Here is a 23,136-nt window from a genome sequence, read left to right on the forward strand (position 1 = left end):
TCTGAAAGTATGCAGGGGACGATCCTAATCTTTTGGTACCAGTTGAGACCCAATTTGTGACCCAGTATGTGATCTGCTATGGAGAATGTTCCATGTGCACTCGAGAAGAATGTGTATTCTGTTGCTGTAGGATGGAACGCTCTGAAGATATCTGTGAAGTCCATTTTGTGCAGTGTGTCATTCAAAGCCCTTGTGTCCTTGTGGATCTTCTGCTTAGATGATCTGACCATTGCAGTGAGTGGTGTGTTAAAGCCCCTACTATTATTGTATGACTATCAATGTGTTCCTTTAATTTTATTATTAATTGGCCTATAGGGGGCCTGGGTGGCTCCGTCGGGTAAGCGTCTGACTTTGGCTCAGGTCATGATGCCAGGATCCTCAGATCGAGCCCTGACTGGGCTCCCTGTTCGATGGGGAGTCTGCTTCTCCCTCTCCTGCTCCCCCTTCTTGTGTCCCCCACCTCTATTTCTGTCAAATAGATAGATAGATAGATAGATAGATAGATAGATAGATAGATGATAGATAGATAGATAGATAGATAGATAGATAAAATCTTAAAAGATAATTGGCTACTCTGACATTAGAGGCATTAATATTTATAATAGTTCAATTTCCTTATTGAATAGACCATTTAATTATGGTATATTGTCCTCCTTCATCTCTTATTGCAGTCTTTGGTTTAAAATCTAATTTGTCTGATATAAAAAATTGCCACTCCAGCTTTTTTTTTATACCCATTAGCATGATAAATGGTTTTTTACTCCCTTGCTTTCAATCTGGAGTTTTCTTTGTGTCTAAAATGAGTCTCTTGTACATAGCATATCGATGGCTCTTGCTTTTTTATCCACTCTGATACTCTGTGTCTTTTGATTGGGGCATTTGGCTTGTTTACATTTAGAGTAATTATTGAAAGATATGAATGTAGTGCCATTGTATTACCTGTAAAGTACCTGTTTCACTGCATTGTCTCTGTTCCTTTCTTGTCTGTGTTTCTTCTGGGCTCTCTTTTTGCTTAAAGTTCCCCCTTTAGTACTGCTTGCAGGGCTGATTTAGTGATCACAAATTCTTTTAGTTTCTGTTTGTCCTGGAAGCTTTCTATCTCTCCTTCTTTTTTCAATGATGACCTTGATATATAAAATATTCTTAAGTATTCTTGGCTGCATATTCTTCTTGTTTAGCACCCTGAATATATCATGCCAGCCCTTTCTGGCCTGGTAGATCTCTTTGGATACATCTGCTGCCAGTCTAATGTTTCTCTCCTTGTCAGTTCTGGGCTCCTTGTTCCAAGCTGCTTTCAGGATTTTTCTCTTTGTCTCTGAAATTTGCAAGTTTTGCTATTACATATTGATGTATTGACCTGTTTTTTATTGATTTTGAGGAAGGTTCTCTGTGCCTACTGGCACTTGAATGCCTGTTTCTTTCCCCAAATTAGGGAAGGTTCTCTCTGCTTTCATTTGCTCAAATATGCCTTCTGCCCCCTACTTCCTTTTTCTAGGATCCCAATTATCCTAATATTGTTTTGCTTTATGGTACCATTCATCCCTTGAATTCTCCCGTCATGATCCAGTGGTTGTTTCTCTCTCTCTGTTTCTCAGCTTCTTTATTGTCCATCATTTTATCTTCTATATCCCTACTTCTCTGTTCTGCCTCATTTATCCTAGCAGTTGGAGCCTTCATTTTTTATTGCATCTCACTAATAATAGCCTTTTTTATTTCAGCTTGATTAGATACTAGTTGTTTTATTTCTCCAGAAAGGCATTCTCTAGCGCCTTCTGTGTGTTTTTAAGCCCAGCTATTATCTTTATAGTCATTATTCTGAACTCTAGCTCCAGCCTCTTACTTATGTCCATACTGATTAGGTTCCTGGCAGTCAGTACTGCCTCTTGTTCTCTTTGTTGCAGTGAGATTTTCCATCTTGTCATTCTGTCCAGAGAAGAATAGATGAATAAGAGAGCAAAATATAAAAATAGCAAAAATGACCCCAGAGAAATACACTAAACAAATCAGAAGAGAACCAAAAACGATAAAAAGGTTAAAAAAGGAGATAATATAATTAGAGAGCTGAAGAGAGCAGAGCAGTACACTGGATCCTATGTGTATTTTGGTCTGTTTGTTAGGAAATTGCATCCCAGAATGATAAGGAAAGGAAACCTTGTATATATACAAAAATAAAATTAGATACAACCAAAGGATAGAATGTAAGTGTAAAAATGGAAATTAAAAGACAAAATGAGAACAATATTATCAGCCAGTTGAACAGAACAGAGCAATATTCTATATCCAAGGTACATTTTGGTCTGTTTTTAGAGTAATTTATCCAAAGGAAAGAGAAGATAGAATGACTTACATGTATACAGAAGTAAAATTAGGTAAAATGAAAGAATAGAATGTAACTGTAAAAATGAAAGTTAAAAAAGATTTGCAGAAAGTGGTCACTTTTCTATTTGTAGAAGTGCTGCAATTCTTCCCTTAGATCTCTGGTTGATTTCACAGGGTGTTCAGAATGATTTGATAGCTCTCTGGCTGAATTTCTGGGATCAGACAAAACTATGTTTTCCTGTTCCTCTGCCATCTCGGATTCAAGTGGCTTACATTTTCTTCCTGCATTTTTTAGTTATAAAATATATCATTCATACAAAAATATATGTCTGACTTAAGAATAAAATGAACAGTTGCATTTTTACCACTCAGATAAAAAAAAAAATGTCTTTCTGATGTTCTGAAGCTCCCACTTGGCTTCCTTTCTGTTTATTTGCTGAGTACTTAACTTGTGCTCTGATTCGTCAATTCTCTCATTTAACTGCATTCTCTGCATTGTTTTGCATCCCCTCACTTTGCTAAGAGTCTGCTAGCCAAGATATTAGATTTCTTTTTAAAACAGTCTCATAGACTATTACATTATCGTTCTGCTGATTTCTTTTCTTCTAAAGCTCTGCCTCTTTCTTCTTCCTCTGAACTCAGACTTTAAATATTTTTCTTTCCTGTTTCTCTTTCTGTTGAATGATCTCCTTTGATGTTTTTTGTCTGTATTTTCTTTTCTTCTTGTAGACAGGTAGGTAGGTACCAAAATGTATTTTTTGTGTCTTTTTAAAACATTAATAGATGAGGATGCTTTTCCTCTTCACCGTGGATTACTAGTCTCTGGTTGATAGCCACTTAATAATAGATCAGTTTTTATATTAAATACTGAAAATAGATATTAAAAATAACTTACAAGAACTCTTAATATAGTTACCCTATTAACTCTTTAACTGCCATATGTGTCGTAAAAATCTTTTTCATATTTTTTTACCTAGGGATATAATTTAGTTGGTATTTTCTCAAACAACGTGAGATTAGAACAAATGAGATATCATAATTTATAGATTTGTTTATGTGATAGAACATATTATCTATTTAAATAAGTATTAAATATTTTCTCTTAAAGGACCTGACTTACTCATTCTATACCTTCTGCAGATTTAAGAACCTCTTAAACATGACAAGAAGGATGTTAAGTAAATATGAAAATGGAGAGCTTCCTTTCTATGGAGATTTAAAAACCAGTCAAACAGAAATGGATATTCAGATTAATATGCTAAAACATAAGGTAATTTTTAATTAGTTTTTGGACTCTAAAATCATTGAGAAATAAATCACTCCATGCTTTGAGCAGTGAAATACTGATTTGTATGTTAATTTTGCATACTTGATATATTTTTTTGGTAATAACTTTATTGAGATATAATGAACATAAGATGCATATTCAAAGATTACCACAGTCCATTTTAGAACATTTTGGCACCCTATAAAGAAACCCTACGCCCTTTAACTGTCACCTCATGCTAGTTTCCCCTTCCCTATTCTTCTTAGCCATAGGGAGTTACTACTCCACTCTCTGTCTCTATAGATTTGTTGCTGATTTTGGACATTTCATATCAATGGAATCACAAAATATTTTATCTTTTCTGACTGCCTTCTTTCCTTTAGCACATCTTTAGATTATTTTGTAGTATGTGTCAGTGCTTTTTTATTTTTTATTGCTGGATAATATCCCACTGTATGAACAGCCCACATTTTATTTATGTATTTATCATTTGGTGGATATTTGGATTGTTTTGCTTTTAGGCTGTCGTTAACAATGCTATTGTGAATACTCATGTACAAGTTTTTTTTTTTTTCATGTACAAGTTTTTGCATGAACATTTTATTTCTCTTCGGTATATACTTATAAATGGAATTGCTAGTTCATATGGTAACTGCCTTTAACATTTTTTTTTAAACCTTTGAGGAACTGCCAGACTATTTTCCAAACTGGCTGCACCATTTTACATTTTTATCACCAGTGTTTGAGGGTTCTCATTTTCGCTGATTCTTGTCAATGTTTGTTGTTATCTGTTATTTTTTATTATAACTATCCTATTGGGTATAAAATGACATGTTGTGGGGGTATTTTCATTTGCTTCAATTTTTTATTTAAATTCTGGTTAGTTAACATATCATGTAATATTGATGTCAGGAGTAGAATTTAGTGATTCCTCATTTAAATACCCAGTGCTGGGCAGCCCTGGTGGCTCAGCGGTTTAGCACCACCTTCAGCCTAGGTCATGATCCTGGAGGCCCGGGATCGAGTCCCACGTCGGGTTCCCTGCATGGAGCCTGCTTCTCCCTCTGCCTGTGTCTCTGCCCCCCCCACCCCCTGTGTCTCTCTTGAATAAAAAAAAATATACCCAGTGCTCATCAGAACAAGTGTCTTCCTTAATACCCATCACTCATCTAGCCCAAACCCCTCCCACCTCTACAGCAACACTAAATTTATTCTCTATAGTTGAGAGTCTTTTATGGTTTGCCTCTTTCTCTCTTTTTTCCCCTTCCCCTATGTTCATCTGTTTTTTTTTTTAATTCCACATATGAGTGAAATTATATGGTATTTGTCTTTCTCTGACTTATTTCACTTAGCATAATACACTTGTTGAGATCCATCTATCTTGTGGTTTTAATTTGCATTTTTCTTAGAACTGGTCATGTTGAGTATCGCATCTTTACATGTGGTCATTATTCATTTCTATATCTTCCTTAAAGAACTAATCATTTCTTTTGCCCATTTTTATATTGGATTGTTTTTTCATTATTGTAAGAGTTATTTATATATTCTAACTACTTATCCCTTATCAGATACAGGATTTTCAAATATTTTATTCATTACCTTGCCTTTTCACTTTTTCTTGATGGTTACATTTAAAGCATAAAAGTTTTTATTTTTTAAATTTTGATGAAATATTTAATCTGTTTCTGTCTTTTGATGCCATATTTAAGAAACTGTTGCCAAATCCAATCACAAACATACACACCTATGTTTTTTTCTGTTTTATAATTTTAGCTCTTAATATTTCGTGTTAATTTTGTATATATGGTACGAGGTAGAGGTCTGATTTTATTACTTTATGTGTGGATATCCATTTGTCTCAGTACCATTTGTATAAAAGGTTAACTCTGGGCTATCAGCCTTCCTGTTTGGAAGTCTTGCTGATCCATCCATCATCTTTAAAGTTCACAATTAGATACTCTTTTGACCTGGTTCTCGTGCATACAACACTGGTGCTGATCCTGTTCTTGGCACAGATCTTACATTCTTGGAAAATGCAGTTGCCCACATCCATCTTATTTTACTGAAATAGATATGCATAGCGTAGTTTGATAGCTCAATGCATAATTAATGGAATAAACATTTCATTACATTATTTCAAGAATACACCTGTAAAATATCAGGTTGCATCTAATTGAATTATCAGAGACAAATATTAGGTTAGCAATTTGAATTACAAAAGAATTTCAAAGCCAATTTGTATGATATGGAGAAGCGTTGTAGTACAATATAAAGATGAGACAGTCTTATTACCTCCCCACAAAAATAAGCTTGCAGTAAGATAAAGGAGAATTTGTATTTAATTTAAATGTGCCAAAGAACAATACATTTGTTTTGCTAATGAAAAGATTAGAAATTATTCCCTAATGTTCTCTTTATTTCATCACTGATGAAGGTAGAATGAAGATTATTGATTTAGAAACCCTCAAAGCTGCCTATTTCTTTTAGAATTGCAGTTAATTGAAATCAGGTAAAAGGTTCCATTTTGCTTATTAAACTCTTTCTAGTTCAGTTGTTATACTTCAAATCATATGTCTCTCTGCTTGTCAGTCTTTGTTCTCCCTTAACTTAAAGGGAAATTCAAAAGAAATGTTCCTGCTTAGTTTTAATAATTTGTAATTTGAAGAGAATCTTAGAAAAATATCATAGAGAAAGGAAGATGGTGGCAGGGTAGGAGGAGCCTAGGCTCACCTTGTCCCACTAATACAACTAGATACCTATCAAGTCCTACTAAATGCCTCAGACATCTTACCTGAAGACTGAAAAAACAAAGGCCACAACTAAAGAGAGAGAAGAAGCCACTTCAAAGAAAGTAGGAAGTATAGAGACATAGTTTAGGAGAGAAACAGATCCTACTTGCTGCCGATGGGAGGGAGTAGTGGTCATAGTGAAGGGCAGGAGAGAGGAACACCTGGGAATGCACACAGCCACTGCCTTGGATCCTATTTGCTGCCAATGGGAGGGAGTAGTGGTCATGGTGAAGGGCAGGAGAGAGGAACACCTGGGAATGCACATAGCCCCTGCCTTGGAAAAGGAGAGCGGCTGAATTTTGGCAGTTCTTGCAACAAAGGGGGCTTAAAGCCTAGAATTTTAAAGGTTATTGGGCTTGGCTGGGATAGAATCTGTAGGGCACTATGCTTGAAGAGAGGCAGCAAGCAATCTACCTCGGAGCATACAGCATGGAAATAGTGATCTGAAGACTACCAGGGGCACAGAGTGGAGAAGTTACTCACTCTTCTCAGACCATGTCCCTGAGAGGCAGTGTTCATGGAGACACGTCTCTGGGAACAAAGGAACCAGCTGGCTGGTGCCATTGCCCTCCCCTGACCCTGAGCACAAACACACAGCCACCTGTGGGAATCAGTGCCACTCTGACACCAGCTGCCTAACTTGCTTACACCAACCACCACCCATTTGCACTCCAGGGGAACTGCCCTTTTCAATCATTCTTGCCTCAGTTCCAGCACAGCAGGCCCTTCCCCCAGAAGACCAGTACAAACCCCTGCCAACACTATGTGTCCCAACCAAAGTTTTGCAGGGTCTCAGATCCAGTGGAGTGGGCAGGTCTCATTTCACAAGCTAGTTAAGACCTGCTAGATTCAGGCCAAGTACCAAACACTGCCCGCAGCAGATACTGAGAGCCTATCTCTCAGATGACTGGCCTGAGGGATAGAGGAGCCAGAACCCAGTAGCAGAGTGCATGCCGCACACCCTAGAGACACTCCCTGAAGCGCCAGGCCCTGGGCACTATGTGACCATTTTCAGTGGTCCATTACTTAGGAACAGGTGACATAACTGGCTTTTCTAACCCAGAGGAACTGACAGAGACCTAGACAAAATGAGAAGACAGAGGAATTTATCTCAAATGAAAGAACACGATAAGGCCACAGTACCAGAGATTAAAATGAGACTGATATAAATAACGTGCCTGATGGAGGATTTAAAGCAGTGACCATAAGGATGTTCAGTGGACTTGGGTAAAGAATGGAAGATATCAGTGAGACCCTTACAACAGAGATAAAATAGTTTAAAAAAAAATCCGAGATGAAGAGTGCAATAAATGCAATTAGAAACACACCTGATGCAGTGAACATCAGACTGGAGGAAGCAGAGGAACCAATTAATGACCTAGAAGACAAAGTAATGGAAAGCAAGGAAGCTGAATAAGAGAGAGAAAGAATTATGCAAAATGAGATTTGACCTAGGGAAATCAGTGACTCCATCAAATGTAGTAATATTCATATTATAAGAGTCCCAGTAAAAGAAGAGAGAGAGAAGGGGTAAGAAAATTTATTTGAAGCAAGAATAGCTGAAAACTTCTCTAATCTGGGGATGGCAACAGATACCAAGATCTAAGAGGCACAGAAAAAAAACTCCCATCAAAATCAACAAAAGCAGGCCCACATCAAAACACATTATAATTAAATTTGCAAAATACACCGATCAAGAAAACAAAAGCAGGAAAACAAATCAGAAGCTTCCATGGGTAATCTCTTAAGGTTAGTGGGAGTTTTTTCAACAGAAACTTTGTAAGCCAGAAGGGAGTGGCATGATATATTCAATGCGGTGGGAAAAATCTGCAGCCAAGAGTACTCTATTGAGCAAGCCTATTACCTAGAATAGAAGGACAGATGGAGTTTTCCAGACAAACAAAAACTAAAGGAGTTTGTGAAACTAGCCCTGCAAGAAATATTAAACACACACACACACACACACACACACACCCCAAAACCAAAGGCAAAACCACTAATAAACATGCAAAGAAGAGAACGAAATCCAAATATATCACTAAAGAAAATCAGCAAAACATCAAAGACAAAAAAGAATCAGAGAAAATTTCCAGAAACAACCACAAAACAAGTTGCAAAATGACACATACATATCTATCAATAATTGCTTTGGATGTAAATGGACTAAATGCTCCAATCAAAAGACATAGGATGTCAGAATGGATTAAAAAACAAGTCTATATTCTGCCTATAAGAGACTCCTTTTAGACTTAAAGATACCTGCAGATTGAAAGTGAGATGAAGAAACATCATGCCAATAGATGTCAAAAGAAAGAATAGGAATACTTATATCAGAGAAAATAGATTTCAAAACAAAGCTGTAACAAGAGATAAAGAAGGGCCTTATAACAAAGTGAACAAACAGGAGATCTATCAATTGTAAATATTTATGTACCTAACATGGGAGCACCCAAATACATAAAATAATTAATGACAAACATGAAAGAACTAATTGGTAATAATACAAGAAAATTGTATGGCATGTTATTTTTATTTTATATGTATATTTTAATTGGAATTAGTTGCTTTTATTCCTAGTCACAAAAGTATCCATGAACACAGTGTACAATTTGGATATTTTAGGAAGGCATAGAAATCCCTAATTCAGTACTTTAACACCCCATTTTATGAATAGGCAGAAAGTCAACAAGGAAACAGTGGCTTTAAATGACACACTGGGCCATGGGCGATGGATTAAAGAGATATTCAGAATGTTCCATCCTTAAACAGCAGAATACAGATCTGGAATATTCTCTAGAATAGATCATGTATTAGGCCACAAAACAGGCCTTAATAAGTACAAGAAGATTGAAGTCCTACCATGCACCTTTCCTGACCACAATACTATGAAACTAGAAGTAAACTACAAAAAACAGTCTGGAAAGACCACAAAAACATGGAGGTGAAATAACATCCATCTATCAATGAGTGGGCCAACCAGGAAAAAAAAAGAAGGAATTTCAAAATACATGGAAACAAGTGAAAATGAAAATTGAATTTTCCAAAACCTTTAAGATGCAGCCAAAGTGATTCTAAGATGGAAGTATATAGCAATACTAGCAATACAGGCCTACCTCAAGCCAGAAGAAAAATCTCAAACCACCTGACCTTACACCTAAAGCAGCTAGAAAAAGAACAACAGCTAGAAAAAGAACAACAAACAAAGCCTAAAGCCAGCAGAGGAAGAAAATAATAAAAATTAGAGCAAAAATAGGGGTGTCTGGGTGCCTGAGTTAGTTAAGCAGCCAACTCTTGATTTTGGCTCAGGTCATGTTCTCAGGGTCCTGGAGTTGAGCCCTGCTTCAGACTCCAACCTCAGCAAGGAATCTACTGGAGGATTCTCTCTCTCCCTTTTCCTTTGCCCGGTCCTCCCCACCCCCCCCACCCCCGCCTTCCATCTTTTTTTTTTTTTAATATTTATTTATTTATTTATTTATGATAGTCACAGAGAGAGAGAGAGAGAGGCAGAGACACAGGCAGAGGGAGAAGCAGGCTCCATGCACCGGGAGCCCGATGTGGGATTCGATCCCGGGTCTCCAGGATCGCGCCGTGGGCCAAAGGCTGGCGCCAAACCGCTGCACCACCCAGGGATCCCCCGCCTTCCATCTTTAAAAAATATTAGAGCAGAAATAAATTCTATATAAACTATACAAAGATAAAAATAGAACAGATCAACGGTAGCTGGTTCTTTGAAAAGATTAATAAAATTGACAAGGCTCTAGCCATAGTTATCAAAAAGAAAAGGGAAAGACCCAATTAGAATCACAAATGACACAGGAGAAATACCAATAATGCAGAAATGCAAACAATTATAAGGGAATATTATGAAAAATATATGCCAACAAATTGGACAACCTAGAAGAAATGGATAAATTTCCTAGAAACATATAAATTATGAAAACTGAAGCAGGAAGAAATTAGAGCAGACCAATAATCAGCAGACGACTTGAATCACTAATCCAAAAACTCAGAACAAACACAAGTCCAGGACCAGATGGCTTCAGAGCCAAATTCTACCAAGTGTTTAAAGAGTTAGTACACATTCTTTTCAATCCATTCCAAAATACAGAAAAGGAAGGAAAATTTCCAAATTGATGTTATGAGGCCAGCATTACCCTGATACCAAGACCAGATAAAGACACCACAAAGAGAATTACAGGCCAATATTCTACTGTAAAAATCCTTAACAAAATAGTAGCAAACTGAATCTAACAATACATTAAAGAAAATCACCACCATGATCAAATGGGACTTATTCTGGGTTACACGGGTGATTCAATATCTGTAAATCAATCAGTGTAATACATCATCTTAATTAAAGAAAGGAGAAGAATCATAATCATTTCAATAGATGTAGGAAAAGCATTTGATGAAATACAACATCCATTCATGATAAAAACCCTCCACAAAGTAGATTTAGAGGGAACATACCTCAATAATAAAGGGAATGTATGAAAAAAATCACAGATAGTATCATAAATGGGGAAAAACCAAGAGAAAAACTTCATGTCTGGTATTGTTGATGCTGGCTATTGCCTAGAATTTTAGTTAGGGCAAGCAAGCCAGAATGCTTACACTGGCTCACCAGGACTCTCTTTGTGGCCTGAGCTTCCTCACAAGAGGAGGGGCTAAATTCCAAGTAAGCAGCCTGAGATACAGAACAAGGCAGAAGCTGTGTTGCCTTTTGTAGCCTAGCCTTGGAATACACACAACATCACATTGACCGTATTTGGTTCGTTAGTAGCCAGTCACTAAGGTTAGCCCACAGTCCTTTTTTTTTTTTTTTTAATGGAGTATTTTAAAACCTATGGACACCTTTAAAGAACAAAATTTTTAGTGTAATTTACCCACCGGCCATAATTTTCATTATTCCTTCACATGAAAAATACACTCATCTCCTCCCAGTACCTCCCACAAATCTCAGTTATCATGGCATCGGGTTCAGGATGGAGTCCAAGATCTTGCCATCTTAATCAGGTGCAGTGGGGATAATGTGCCGGGGTTGTGTAGTCCCTTGAGTGCAAGTCTTCTCAATAGGAATAAAGACTTGAGAATTAAAGAGACAGTTCTCTACTACTGAAAACACAACATTCTGGTAACTTGCTAAAGACTCTTATATTCAGAAAGAAGATGGAAATCACACTAGTCCATAGCGGGTTTGAAATGCAGCCTAATGCATGCTATCAGTTCTTCAGTTAGGACTTAGTCTTAACCATGGAAATTTTTCTTCATGGCTCTTTGCTGTCTGTCCTTAAGAAATTACTTGTGTTCGCAGCTGTGTTTTCAGCCTGCTTCCTCCCTGTGGGACTTCTAAGACCCAAAGGGCTATTTTCAATCTGTGCTATCTAGGTCTCTTTTAGTCCAGACTCACAAACAGTGTTTTTGATGCTGTAATTTTCTTAACTTTTTGAGTTTTTCTGTGACTATCAATGGATTTTATGTCAGTAGAAAAGCCACTCTCCCAGGTCTTTTTGAGATAAACTTTTCACCTGAGGTCTCCTGTGAAGCTCATACTCTTAAGATCCTTAAAGAAATTTGAGGCATACCTTAAGTCCTTCTGAGGTCTTAACAAAACATTTTATAGTCTTGGCTTCATCCGTAGGCCATGTTTTCCTGTATTTGTTCTTGACCCAGAATCCATTTCTTTATTTTAGCATTATTTGACAATTCAGCATATGGAAAGGCTATAAATGTGGAAAAAATATTTGAACCCAGTTAGTCCTGGTTCTTTCATACTGAATAGACCTTCTTTAGTTTATCTTTCATATCAATTTTACTTTCAAGTGGTTTGTGGCACGAGTTACTTTTCCTCTAGTGTCATTTTCTTCACTTACCTAGAACCCTTGCTGTCAGCCTCTTCAAGGGCCATCAGGTTTCCACTAACAGTCTCTTGGAAGCTCTTTTGGTTTTCATTCTTACTTTTCTCTACATCCTTTCAGGTTCCACCTACCTCTTGGTTCAAAGGAGGTTTAGGTTTAAATTTTTTTAATGGCAGCACCCTATTTTTAATATCAGTTATCTGTGCCAGTTGTTTATTGCTGCATAATAGACCACCTCAAAACCTAGTTGCTCAAAACAGCATTTATTTGGTTCACAAGTGTTTAGTTTAGGCAAAGCTGAATAAGGCCAACTCATTTCTTCTTCATTTAGTATCACCTGAGATGATTGGAAGCTGGGGACTAGAATCATCTAAAACCATGTTCATACAAATGTTTGGCTGTTGAGGCTGGCTTTTGGCTAGGATGTTCGCTGAGTCAGTCTCAGCTGAAATGTCTACATGGAGACACACCAGGTGGCCTGGGCTTCCCCACAGCAGCTAGATTCTAAGGGTTAGTTTCCCTAGAAAAAGAATGTCAATGGAAGCTATATCACATTTTTTAACCTAGTCTTAAAAATTACACAGCAGTTCTGCTGAATTCTATTCACTGGAAACCAGTTACTAAGGTCAGCACATTTTAAGGGGAGGGATTATCATGGGCAAAGTGTCAAAGAATTTATAAAACCGCCACATGCACTCACCTTGTCTTATCAATCATATCCAGAAGAAAGAAGTTCTTCCCAACTCAGCATCAGTGAAAAATCTGTCAGGTTTTTGGTTGTTTTTGTTGCTTAGTATGTTCTCTTGTTTTGTGGGAAGTAACAGAGGATTATAAGATAACACTATTCAGTTAGGTATTCTTTTTTTTTTTTTTTGTCCAAAAGCATATGATTCATCTCACTAAATTTTTATACTGAGAGGTGTGATTTCTTAACCCTGAGAATCATTTCTCCTGGGAGTGCAACTCAAATTAGTGTAAATCATTTGTAATTCAGAAAAAGGCTTGTGGCATTAGAATCAGTATTTATAGATTCAGTAATTAGAGTCTTATTTTCAAAGGCTTCTCTTAGGAAGCATTTATTTTCTCAGACCTACATAAGTCAATATGATATTACTAAAACTTCTTAAAAATTAATGGAGTATTGAGACAACCGAGTGGCTCAGTGGTTTGAATATCTGTCTTTGGTTCAGGGCATGATCCTGGGGTCTTGGGATCGAGTCCTTCACCGGGCTCCCTGTGGAGCTTGTCCATCTGCCTGTATCTCTGCCTCTCTCTCTCTCTTTCTCTATGTCTCTCATGAATAAATAAATTTTTAAAAATTATGGCATGTTAGGATGGGGGAAAGAGTAAGAGACTTTCTTTTCTTTTTTAAAATTTTATTTAAATTAAATGCCTGTATAAGAGAGTTTCTACTAAGAGGTGACTTACAGGTATTTTATGGAGGAAATATCTGAAGCAGTCATAGAAAAATAAAAGCATAAAATGAAGTACAAATGTTGTATGGCAAAGACAATGATAGCAGAAATCTATTTTAGTAACTCCTAGTGGTTTTAACTTTGTTCTTGATTTTCTAAGTTCTTCAAGGCTTCACATTTTAAGACTCTACTACAATATAGATTATATTTTATTGCAAATGAGTTTATTTTTAAAATGGGAGCACCTGGATGACTTACGCTTTAGAGCATGTGACTCTCTCTCTTTTTTTAAGATTTTATTTATTTGTTCATGGGAGGCACAGAGACACAGAGAGAGGCAGAGACACAGGCAGAGGGAGAAGCGGCCCCATGCAGGGAGCCTGATGTGGGACTCGATCACGGGTCTCCAGGATCATGCCCCAGGCTGATGGTGGCACTAAACCACTGAGCCACCAGGGCTGCCTGAGCATGTGACTCTTGATCTCGGCATTACGAATTTGAGCCTACGGTTCAGTTCAGAGACTTAAAAATAAAATGTTTAAAAATAATGTTGGTTATAGTTTTTAATTAAACTATTTTCACTCCACTTCCAAACTGTATTGTTTTATTCATGCAGATTGATGATCTTACAGCAAAACTGGAAACTGAATCTTCAAGATGTCTACACCTGGATGCAAAAAATCAAGTTCTTCAACAAGAGTTATTATCTATGAAAGCAACAGAGAGGAAATGTGAAAAACTAGAAAAGAATAAAAAGAAGTTGGAACAAAAAGTAGTAAACCTCAGAAGTCATTTAGAAGTCAATGTGGTAGAACGCAGTCAAGTAGAAAAATATAAACGGGAGATTGAAGAGAGAGCAAGATTGGTTATAGTAGAAAAATTAAAAGAAGTCAATCTATTTTTACAGGTTAATTTATTAATCTGTATGTGATATGCTTGCATTTATTTCACTACAAATTACACTTTGGTTATGTGCATTGTGTATGTTGCCTCTGCTTCCTTTACAGCAATCTGTTTGGTAGATTTCTGGAGGCATTCCTTCCTCCCTGTAAAGATTTCTGTTTTCATCATTATTCTCACTAAATTGGTCTCCTGAGAATCACTTTATTTTTAAGACCAGTTTGTATGAATCAAGACTATTAAGAGGAAAAGAAAAAAATTGTGATTTAAAACTTTTACCGTGGAGTGTCTGGGTGGCTCAGTTGGTTAAGCAGCAGACTCTTGATCTCAGCTCAGGTCTTGGTCTCATGCTTGTGAAATCAAGCCCTGCACTGGGCTCCGTATTCCATTCCTGGGTTCTTCTTCTTTTTTTAAGATTCTTTTTTTTTATTTACTTATTTATTTATTGAGCGTGAGCAGGGGGATTGGCAGAGGGAGAGAAAGAATCCTGGGCAGATTCCATACTGGGTGTGACACAGGGCTTGGCCTCAGGACCCCTGAGAACATGCTCTGAGAAGAAATCAAGAATCGGGTTATTCTTAGGTTGTATTATGCACTTTTTAAAATTCTTAATTGATTCTCTTGTTCTTTGAATTATCAGATCACACTAGTACTAATATAAGAATGATTGAACTTTATTTTTATCATTCAGATTTAATTCAGGTGACATTGATGATAAATATTTTATACTCACCTTTTTTTTTTTTTTTTCAAATTCCTCTCTGAATCATTGACTCACAACTAAAGGAAAGAAATATACTATAATTTTCCAGGTTATAGCTGTTTTAAAACTGTGCTTTTAATTTGCTTTAGACACAAGCAGCATCTCAAGAAAACTTAGAACAGTTAAGAGAAAGTAATAATGCTTCAATAAGAGGTCAACTGGAACTCAGAATTAAAGAGCTAGAATCTGAAATATCCAAAATCAAAAATTCTCAAGAAGATAAAGCAGAATTGGAAAAATACAGGCAACTCTACTTAGAAGAATCAAAAATTCGAATGTCATTGACAAATAAACTGAGCAAGTAAGTTAAAACAGAATCACAGAAAATAGATTTAGCTTATTAATTTGTCTCTAAAGCATAATTTTTATGGAGATGGGTTTATGAGATGAGTAGGAAGTGAGGAAGTGAAAACCAACTGAATAGTATAATTTTGGAAAATAATGTTTGTAAATAAACTTACCTTTATATGTTCATCCAGGACAGTTAGCCTCTCTCCTCCATTTTTTTTTTTTGGTTTTATATGACTTTATTTTTTCCCCCTTAATATTCTCAGTTAATCTGGTCTCATCATCTTTACAAACTAATTGTTTGAAGCTTTATAATTTAGACAGCATATTATTATAAAATTGTTTGTCAGAATTACCCTAAATAGAAATATTAGTGAGTTTAGTTTTGGAAGATTACATCTTTAACCCAAAAGATCAAGTGCCAATACTGCACATTCTGGCAGATTGGTAAATTAACTTTCTTGATTGTGTCTTTGGTATTATTACTAGAGACCCTTGGGGTGGGGAGGGAAACTATCCTTTGTAGCTTTTCTAATTTATATAAAGGTGTACATGTGAAATACAGAAAGATTCACATATGGGTGAAAGGCAGTATAAATCCCAAAGTGGTGATACCTGGGTGGTTCAGAGGTTGGGTGTCTGCCTTTGGCTCAGGGCATGATCCTGGTCCAGGGATCAAGTCCCGCATCAGGCTCCCTGCAGGGAGCCTGCTTCTCCTGCTGCCTGTGTCTCTGCCTCTCTCTGTGTCTCATGAATAAATAAATAAAATGTTAAAAAATAAATAAATAAAAATAAATCCCAACGTGGCTAAAAATAGCGTCATGGTGGGCATGAGGGGGCATGTGGAAGATAAAAAGGGCAGATTCTACCTCCAGGGTCTTGGTAACTGTTATCAGCTAATTGCCTCTGGAGTTGTTTCAGTCCTTTCTGATCACAGCTCTGTGATCTACCTGGCCCCTAGAGATTATTGGTCTGAGTTATTCCTCAGTGCCAAATACTCAATTTCTCTGAGGTAATGAGTGAAATGTACAAGAGTGGTGAAAGCACATCCTTGAAAATGTCTTTGAGGGATGGTTTATTTTTATGTCTCTAAACTGGTTTACTAAATATAAATATGTGTAATGGCATCCTCCAGAATCTTGTAGTTACAGCCATTCCAGAAGGTAGCAAGTATTACCTGTCAATCCGTGTACATCACGGACAGCCATTTCTTTCCCTCCCCTAATTTGAATTTCTTGTTAGTTAGGAATCCCTAGAATCATATATACTCCTTTGGAACAGTTTTAAACCTATGGTTATATATAGTAGCTCTGCTCTGTCACATTTTCAGCATTAAAACACTGTTTAATGGCACATTCTGTTTACTATTATGGAAACTTAAAAAAAATGCAGGTCATTTAGGAATGATTTGGAGAAAAATGAAACACTAAGCATTTGTGTTGTGTAATCTTCACAGGACTAGTGAGAGGCTGGCAGATATCACTACCAAATATCTGGTGGAGAAACAGCAGAACAGACCTTTCCACAGCACTCTTACTATGAGACCCGTCTTGGAACTGCCTTATGTTGGAAATCTGACTAGTAGTTTACTGCTGGATAGAAATGTTACTCCAAGAGAAAATGTAGTGGTTCCTACCTCAAGCTCGCGCCCTTCAAATAACAGCATGGATACTTACTTGACCAAGGTCAGTTATATATATTATCTTTTCTTTTCTTGAGTTTCAGATTTCCAATAAAATTTTTGTTTTTACTTTGGTGAAATTCTGAGTTAACTGAATAATGCTCAGTAAGTAAAAGTGATACTTGTTTGTGCTAATAAGGAAATAGGACAGAAATTTTATGGTATTTTTTTAGTTCCTGGAGCTCTTATTTTCAAGAGATACCAATTATTAATTTTATTCAATAAATACAACTACACTGACACATTCTATCTTATTATTTTTAAAAGATTTTATGTGTATGAGAGAGAAGAGACTGTGCTCACAGGCCAGGCAGGGAGAGAGGCAGAGAGAGGGGGAGAATCTCAAGCAGACTCCCCGCTGAGCGTGGAGCCTGACTCAGGGCTTGATCCCATGACTCCAAGATGATGATCTGAGCTGGAATCAAGAGTTGGATGCTTAACCAACTGAACCACCCAGGCACCCCCAAATGGACCCATTTTAAATTTCTTGAAATGCTATGTTAAATTGGATTTTGGAAAGTAAATATTATTACTTACTAACCAGAAGTACACTTAGATGCTTTAACTTATTTTCTGATTAGCAATAGTTTATAAGAAGTTTAAAGTTTGTTGTAACCCAGATTTTCCACTTGTGCATAAGTGAATGATTAGAATCCAAATGCTTAACCATGTAGGGATATTTATTATTTTAACAATTCCATGGTAAGTCCTTTTTATGAATTAAATAAACTTGTAACACTAAAAAGATTGATTTTTCTTTTTATGTTATATGTTTTGGGGGCACCTGTGTGACTCAGTGGTTGAGCATCTGCCTTTGACTCAGGTCGTGATCCAGGGATCCTGGGATTGAGTCCTGCATCAGGTTCCCTGTAGGGAACCTGCTTCTCTCTCTGCCTATGTCTCTGCTTCTCTCTCTGTGTTTCTCATGAATAAATAAATAAAAGCATTTTCTTACATGAGAGTACATCCTTAATTGCTTTCTTATAACACTTTTTTTTTTACTTATATTCTATTTCAATTTTTACAAAATGGCTTGTTGAGCAAATGTAGAGATTTTCTAAATAAGTCAAGCAAATATTTTATTTTATTTTATTTTATATTTTATTTCTTTTATTTTATTTTATATTTTATTTATTTTATTTTATTTTATATTTTATTTTATATTTTATTTATTTTATTTTATTTTTTTATTTTATTTTATTTTATTTATTTTATTTTATTTTATTTTATTTTATATTTTATTTTATTTTATTTTATTTATTTTATTATTTTATTTTATTTTATTTTATTTTATTTTATTTTATTTTATTTTATATTTTATTTTATTTATTTTATTTTATTTTATATTTTATTTATTTTATTTTATTTTATATTTTATTTTATATTTTATTTATTTTATTTTTTTTTATTTTATTTTATTTTATTTATTTTATTTTATTTATTTTATTTTATATTTTATTTTATTTTATTTTTTTATTTTATTTTATTTTATTTTATTTTATTTTATTTATTTTATTTTATTTTATAGAGAGAGAGAGAGAGAGAGAGAGAAAGGGAACAGGTGGTAAAGGGAAAGAGAGAAGAGAGAATCTTAGGCAGGCTCCATGCTCAGAGTGGAGCCCGGTCTCATTACCTGGGCCAAAATCAAGAGTCTGACACTTCACTGACTGAGCCACCCAGGCACCCCACAAATATTTGGATATTTAAAATGAAATTCACGTATATTTACCTTGATGCCATCACTTGAATGATTGATGACTAAGATGACAGTGATAGGGAGTCTTTAAATAGCAACTCATTTCCATGGTGTATCATTGTTATTAAAATACCCATTTCAATCAATGTACATAAGCTTATGATTTTGATAGTATATTCATAGTTTTATTAATCTAGAGAAAGGTAGCATAGGCTCATGTTAAATGAGGCCTCAGTCTTGATCTTTCATTCGGCTTCCTTGTCTTCTTGTTCTCTTCTCTTCTGATGACTTTTAGTATTATGTTTGGGTGCCTTTCTTCTTTATTGTGTATCTATTATAAATATTTGGTTTGTGATTACCATGAAGTTCATATAAAACATCCTATGTATGTATAGCAATCTCCTTTAAGGTGATGGTTACTTCAGTTCAAACAGATTTTGAAAACACTGCACTTTTACACCCTGCCTTGTTTTATATATTTGATGTCATAGTTTACACCTTTGTATTTTGTGTATCCCTTAACTAGTTACTGTAGATGTAATTGATATTATTGCTTTTGTCTTGTAACCTTCATACTATACTGGCTTTATAAAAATGATTGCTCTATTACCTTTACTCTATGTTTGCTTTTACTATAAAACTGTCTCTTATAATTTTCTTATTTCTGGTTATGGTGTTTTTTCTTTCTTTCTTTCTTTCTTTCTTTCTTTCTTTCTTTCTTTCTTTCTTTCTTTCTTTCTTTCTTCTCTCTTTTTTCTTTTTTTTTTGAGAGCAGAGTGAGTGAGAGAACACAAGTAAAGGATGGGGCAGAGGGAGAGGGAGAAGCAGACTCCCCTCTGAGCAGGGAGTCCCTTGCAGAGCTTGATCCCAGGGTCCTGGGAGACTCTTCACTCACTGAGCCACCCATGTACCCTAGCCTTTTGTTTTCTGATTAAAGGAGTCCTTTTAACATTTCTTATAAGGCCTATTTAGTGGTGATGAACTCCTTTAAGTTTTATTTGTCTGGGAAACTCTATCTTTCTTTCAGTTCTTAATAAACCTTGCCAAGAATATCCTAGGTTTTTTCCTCTTAGCACTTGGAAAATATCATGCCACAATTTCTGCTGAAAAATCAGCTGATATCCCTGATCCCTGTGGTGGTTCGCTTTTATATAACTACTTGCTTTTCTTTTTTCTCTTTTTTTCTGCTTTTAAAATTCTCCTTTTCTCTTTAATTATGTGTCTTGGTGTGATCCTCTTTGAGTTCCTTTTATTTGGGACTGTCAATGCTTCCTGGGCCTGGAGGCCTGATTTCTCCCCCAGGTTAGGGAAGTTTTTAGCTATTATTTCTTCAAATAAGTTCTTCGCCCTTTTCTCTCTTCTTTTTCTGGGACCTCTCTAATGTGAATATTATTACACTTGATGCTGTCCCAGAGGCTGCCTTATCTTAGTTCTTCAAATTCTTTTTTCTTTTTGCTTTTCAGCTTGATTTTTACTACCTTATCTTGCAGATTGCTGATCTGTTCTTCACATCTTTTAATCTGCTGTATGTCGTGTCTGGTGTATTTTTCATTTCAGTTATTGTATTCTTCTCCTCTAATTGGTTCTCTTCTATATTTTCTCTTTGTTGAAGTTCTCACTGAATCCGTCCATTCTTCCAAGTTTGCTGAGCATCTTTATGACCATTACTTTGAATTCTTTATCAGGTAGACTATTTATCTCTGTTTCATTTAGTTATTTTTGTGAGGTTTTGTCTCGTGGCCTTATTTTTTCATTTGGAACATACTCCTCTGTCTCCTCATTTTGTCTGACTTTCTCTGTTTTATTCTAAAATTGTTCTTTCCAACTTTTCCCCTCTTTAAAATACATTGCTTTCAACAATGAATGTTAGTTATAAAGCCAAGCAAGAAGAAAACTTTTTTTTTTTAGAAAACATTTTTATAAGTGTTGTGTGGACATTTTTCTCATTGGAGCTGTGGTGGGGTAGGTGGCAGATGACAGTGCTCTTCTTTTTCTGAGTTCAGAGCACAGGAGTCAGGCAAATGGAGTTAAACTTAGTAGCTTTGTTACTAATACATACTAACAGATTGGAGAATGTGGTTTGGGTGGGTATGTAGCCACAGTGGGCTTCCCAATTCTTTATCCCAAATTAGGCACTTCCCCCACAGTCATTAATGGAGGAAACAAATGTTTGATGCCCATCCCACAAAGAAGAGAGCAGACCTGAATTCATGTTACCATGCGTGAGCACATCTTTTCCAAAAAGGGATTTGGAGTCTCATAAGTACTGCTTAGTGCCTTCTCCCCAGTTCACCCATTAGGTAAATCTCCCTTCCTATTCTGAGGAAGGTAGAGATAAGTCCACTTGTGGGTAATGATGGTTTACCTGGATTTCTGACTGGATTTAAATTAAAGTTAGTCATGTCTTTTGTACATACCAACTCTCACAATGATGAGAAGTTGGACAGAGCATATTAGATGGTAAAGAGAAATCTGCTTTGTGTTTAATAATCCACAACATAGATAACTCATTTGTTGATTGATTTTGGTAAACCAAGTTTTATTTGGAGGAAATGAATAATTCTTTCAAGGAAGAATATTCTCCATTTCAGCTTCTTTGTTTCAACTAAAGATTTTCTCCTTCAGGTTCCCTGTCTTATGCTTTAAAAAATTTGTACTTATAAATGGAGTATATTAACTGTTACTAATAGGAGTTAAGATCATTTCTATGGCTTTATTTTTATTCATGACTTTAAAATTTAATTAGAAAGCTGTTTTGTGCCTCATGCCTAGACATTATTGAGCCACATGCCAAACTTTTATGTGTTCATTTACTGTCAGTTATAGTTAAAAATGAAGGTATTTTTCCTGAAGGTGATGAAGTAACTGGCATAAAACTCTAGGCCCTGGGAAGACCGAAAGCACATTCCTGGCCTGCAGCTCTGCTTTTTTGACCTGAGGCAAACTGCAATCTCTATGAGGCCCTTTTTATCTCTTACGTAAAATTAGGGACTTTGACTAAATTAGTGTCTTTGATGTCTTTGGGAAAAAAATTTTTCCAAAGAATGGAACATAATTTTTTTTTTTTGGCATTAAACTGTATTATATAAAGCAGAGACAAGTGGAGCTGTGTAGCTAAAAGAGAGATGAGACTATAGCTGTAGACTTTTTGTCCCTCAATCCTACAGTGTCCCCAATGGAACCTTAGATTTCTCTGATTGGTAGTTTGAAAACTAACTGTTATGAGAAAATCCTTCTAATTAATAAGTCTTCGAATTAAAATTTACTGGTATGTTGTTTTTATGTGTATAATTTTCTTACCCTTGATGGCAAATGGAAAAATATAAATAAAATTGCAAATATGTTCTATTAGTGGATTTCAAGCTATTTCTACCATCTAACTCAATTCTCACTTGGAAATAAACAAAGGTCACAGAAGTAAATATTTAGGGCAGCCCCGGTGGTGCAGCAGTGTACCGCCACCTGCAGTCTGGAGTGTGATCCTGGAGACCCAGGACGAGTCCCGTGTTGGGCTCCTGGTGTGGAACCTGCTTCTCCCTCTGCCTGTGTCTCTGCCTCTTTCTCTCTCTCTCTCTCTCTCTCTCTCTCTCTCTCTCTCTCTGTCTCTATGAATAAATAAATAAAATCTTTTAAAAAAAAGAAGTAAATATTTAGAAAAGGTGCTTTTGGGAAAAAGATAATTACATTACATTGGTAGTTCCTTAAGCAAATGAAGGCAGGCACTTTACCGATTGAGCCACCTAGGTACCACTTAGTACCGTATTTAGACACTATTTTGGGCATTCAATGACAGGATACCTTTTATAAGAAAAGTCTAAGCAAGAACATTCTAGACAGGAATATTTGTAATATACAGTTGATCTTTGGCCAACATGAAATTGAACTGTGCACGTCTAGTTTGCCTACACATGGACTTTCTTTGCTACTGTATTGTACTGTATTTTCTCTTATGTTTTGCTCAACAACGTTTTTTGTCCAGATCATTTTATTTTAAGAATATATTGTAAAATACATGTAATGTACTCACCATGTGTTAATGAACAGTGTTATCAGTAAGGCTTCCCATCACCAGTAGGCTATTAGTAATTAAGTTTGGGAGAATCAGAAATTATACAGAGTTTTCACTGCAAGGCGTAAGTGCCCCTAACCCCTGTGTTGTT

At 35.9% G+C, this 23,136-nt stretch overlaps 1 protein-coding gene across 5 annotated transcripts in view; it reads left to right on the forward strand.

The window, feature by feature from the left end:
* Window positions 1–23,136, forward strand: part of ANKRD30A (ankyrin repeat domain 30A) — a 132,454-nt gene that overhangs the window by 99,047 nt on the left and 10,271 nt on the right. For all 5 annotated transcript variants that reach the window (XM_055308662.1, XM_055308663.1, XM_055308665.1 and 2 more), the window contains 4 exons: window positions 3,460–3,589; window positions 14,265–14,555; window positions 15,401–15,612; window positions 17,056–17,284. In XM_055308662.1, coding sequence (XP_055164637.1) covers window positions 3,460–3,589; window positions 14,265–14,555; window positions 15,401–15,612; window positions 17,056–17,284 — 862 coding nt within the window. The remainder of the gene's footprint in view (window positions 1–3,459; window positions 3,590–14,264; window positions 14,556–15,400; window positions 15,613–17,055; window positions 17,285–23,136) is intronic.

This window comes from Nyctereutes procyonoides, unplaced genomic scaffold, assembly GCF_905146905.1.
Source record: "Nyctereutes procyonoides isolate TBG_1078 unplaced genomic scaffold, NYPRO_anot_genome, whole genome shotgun sequence".
Lineage (NCBI taxonomy): Eukaryota > Metazoa > Chordata > Mammalia > Carnivora > Canidae > Nyctereutes > Nyctereutes procyonoides.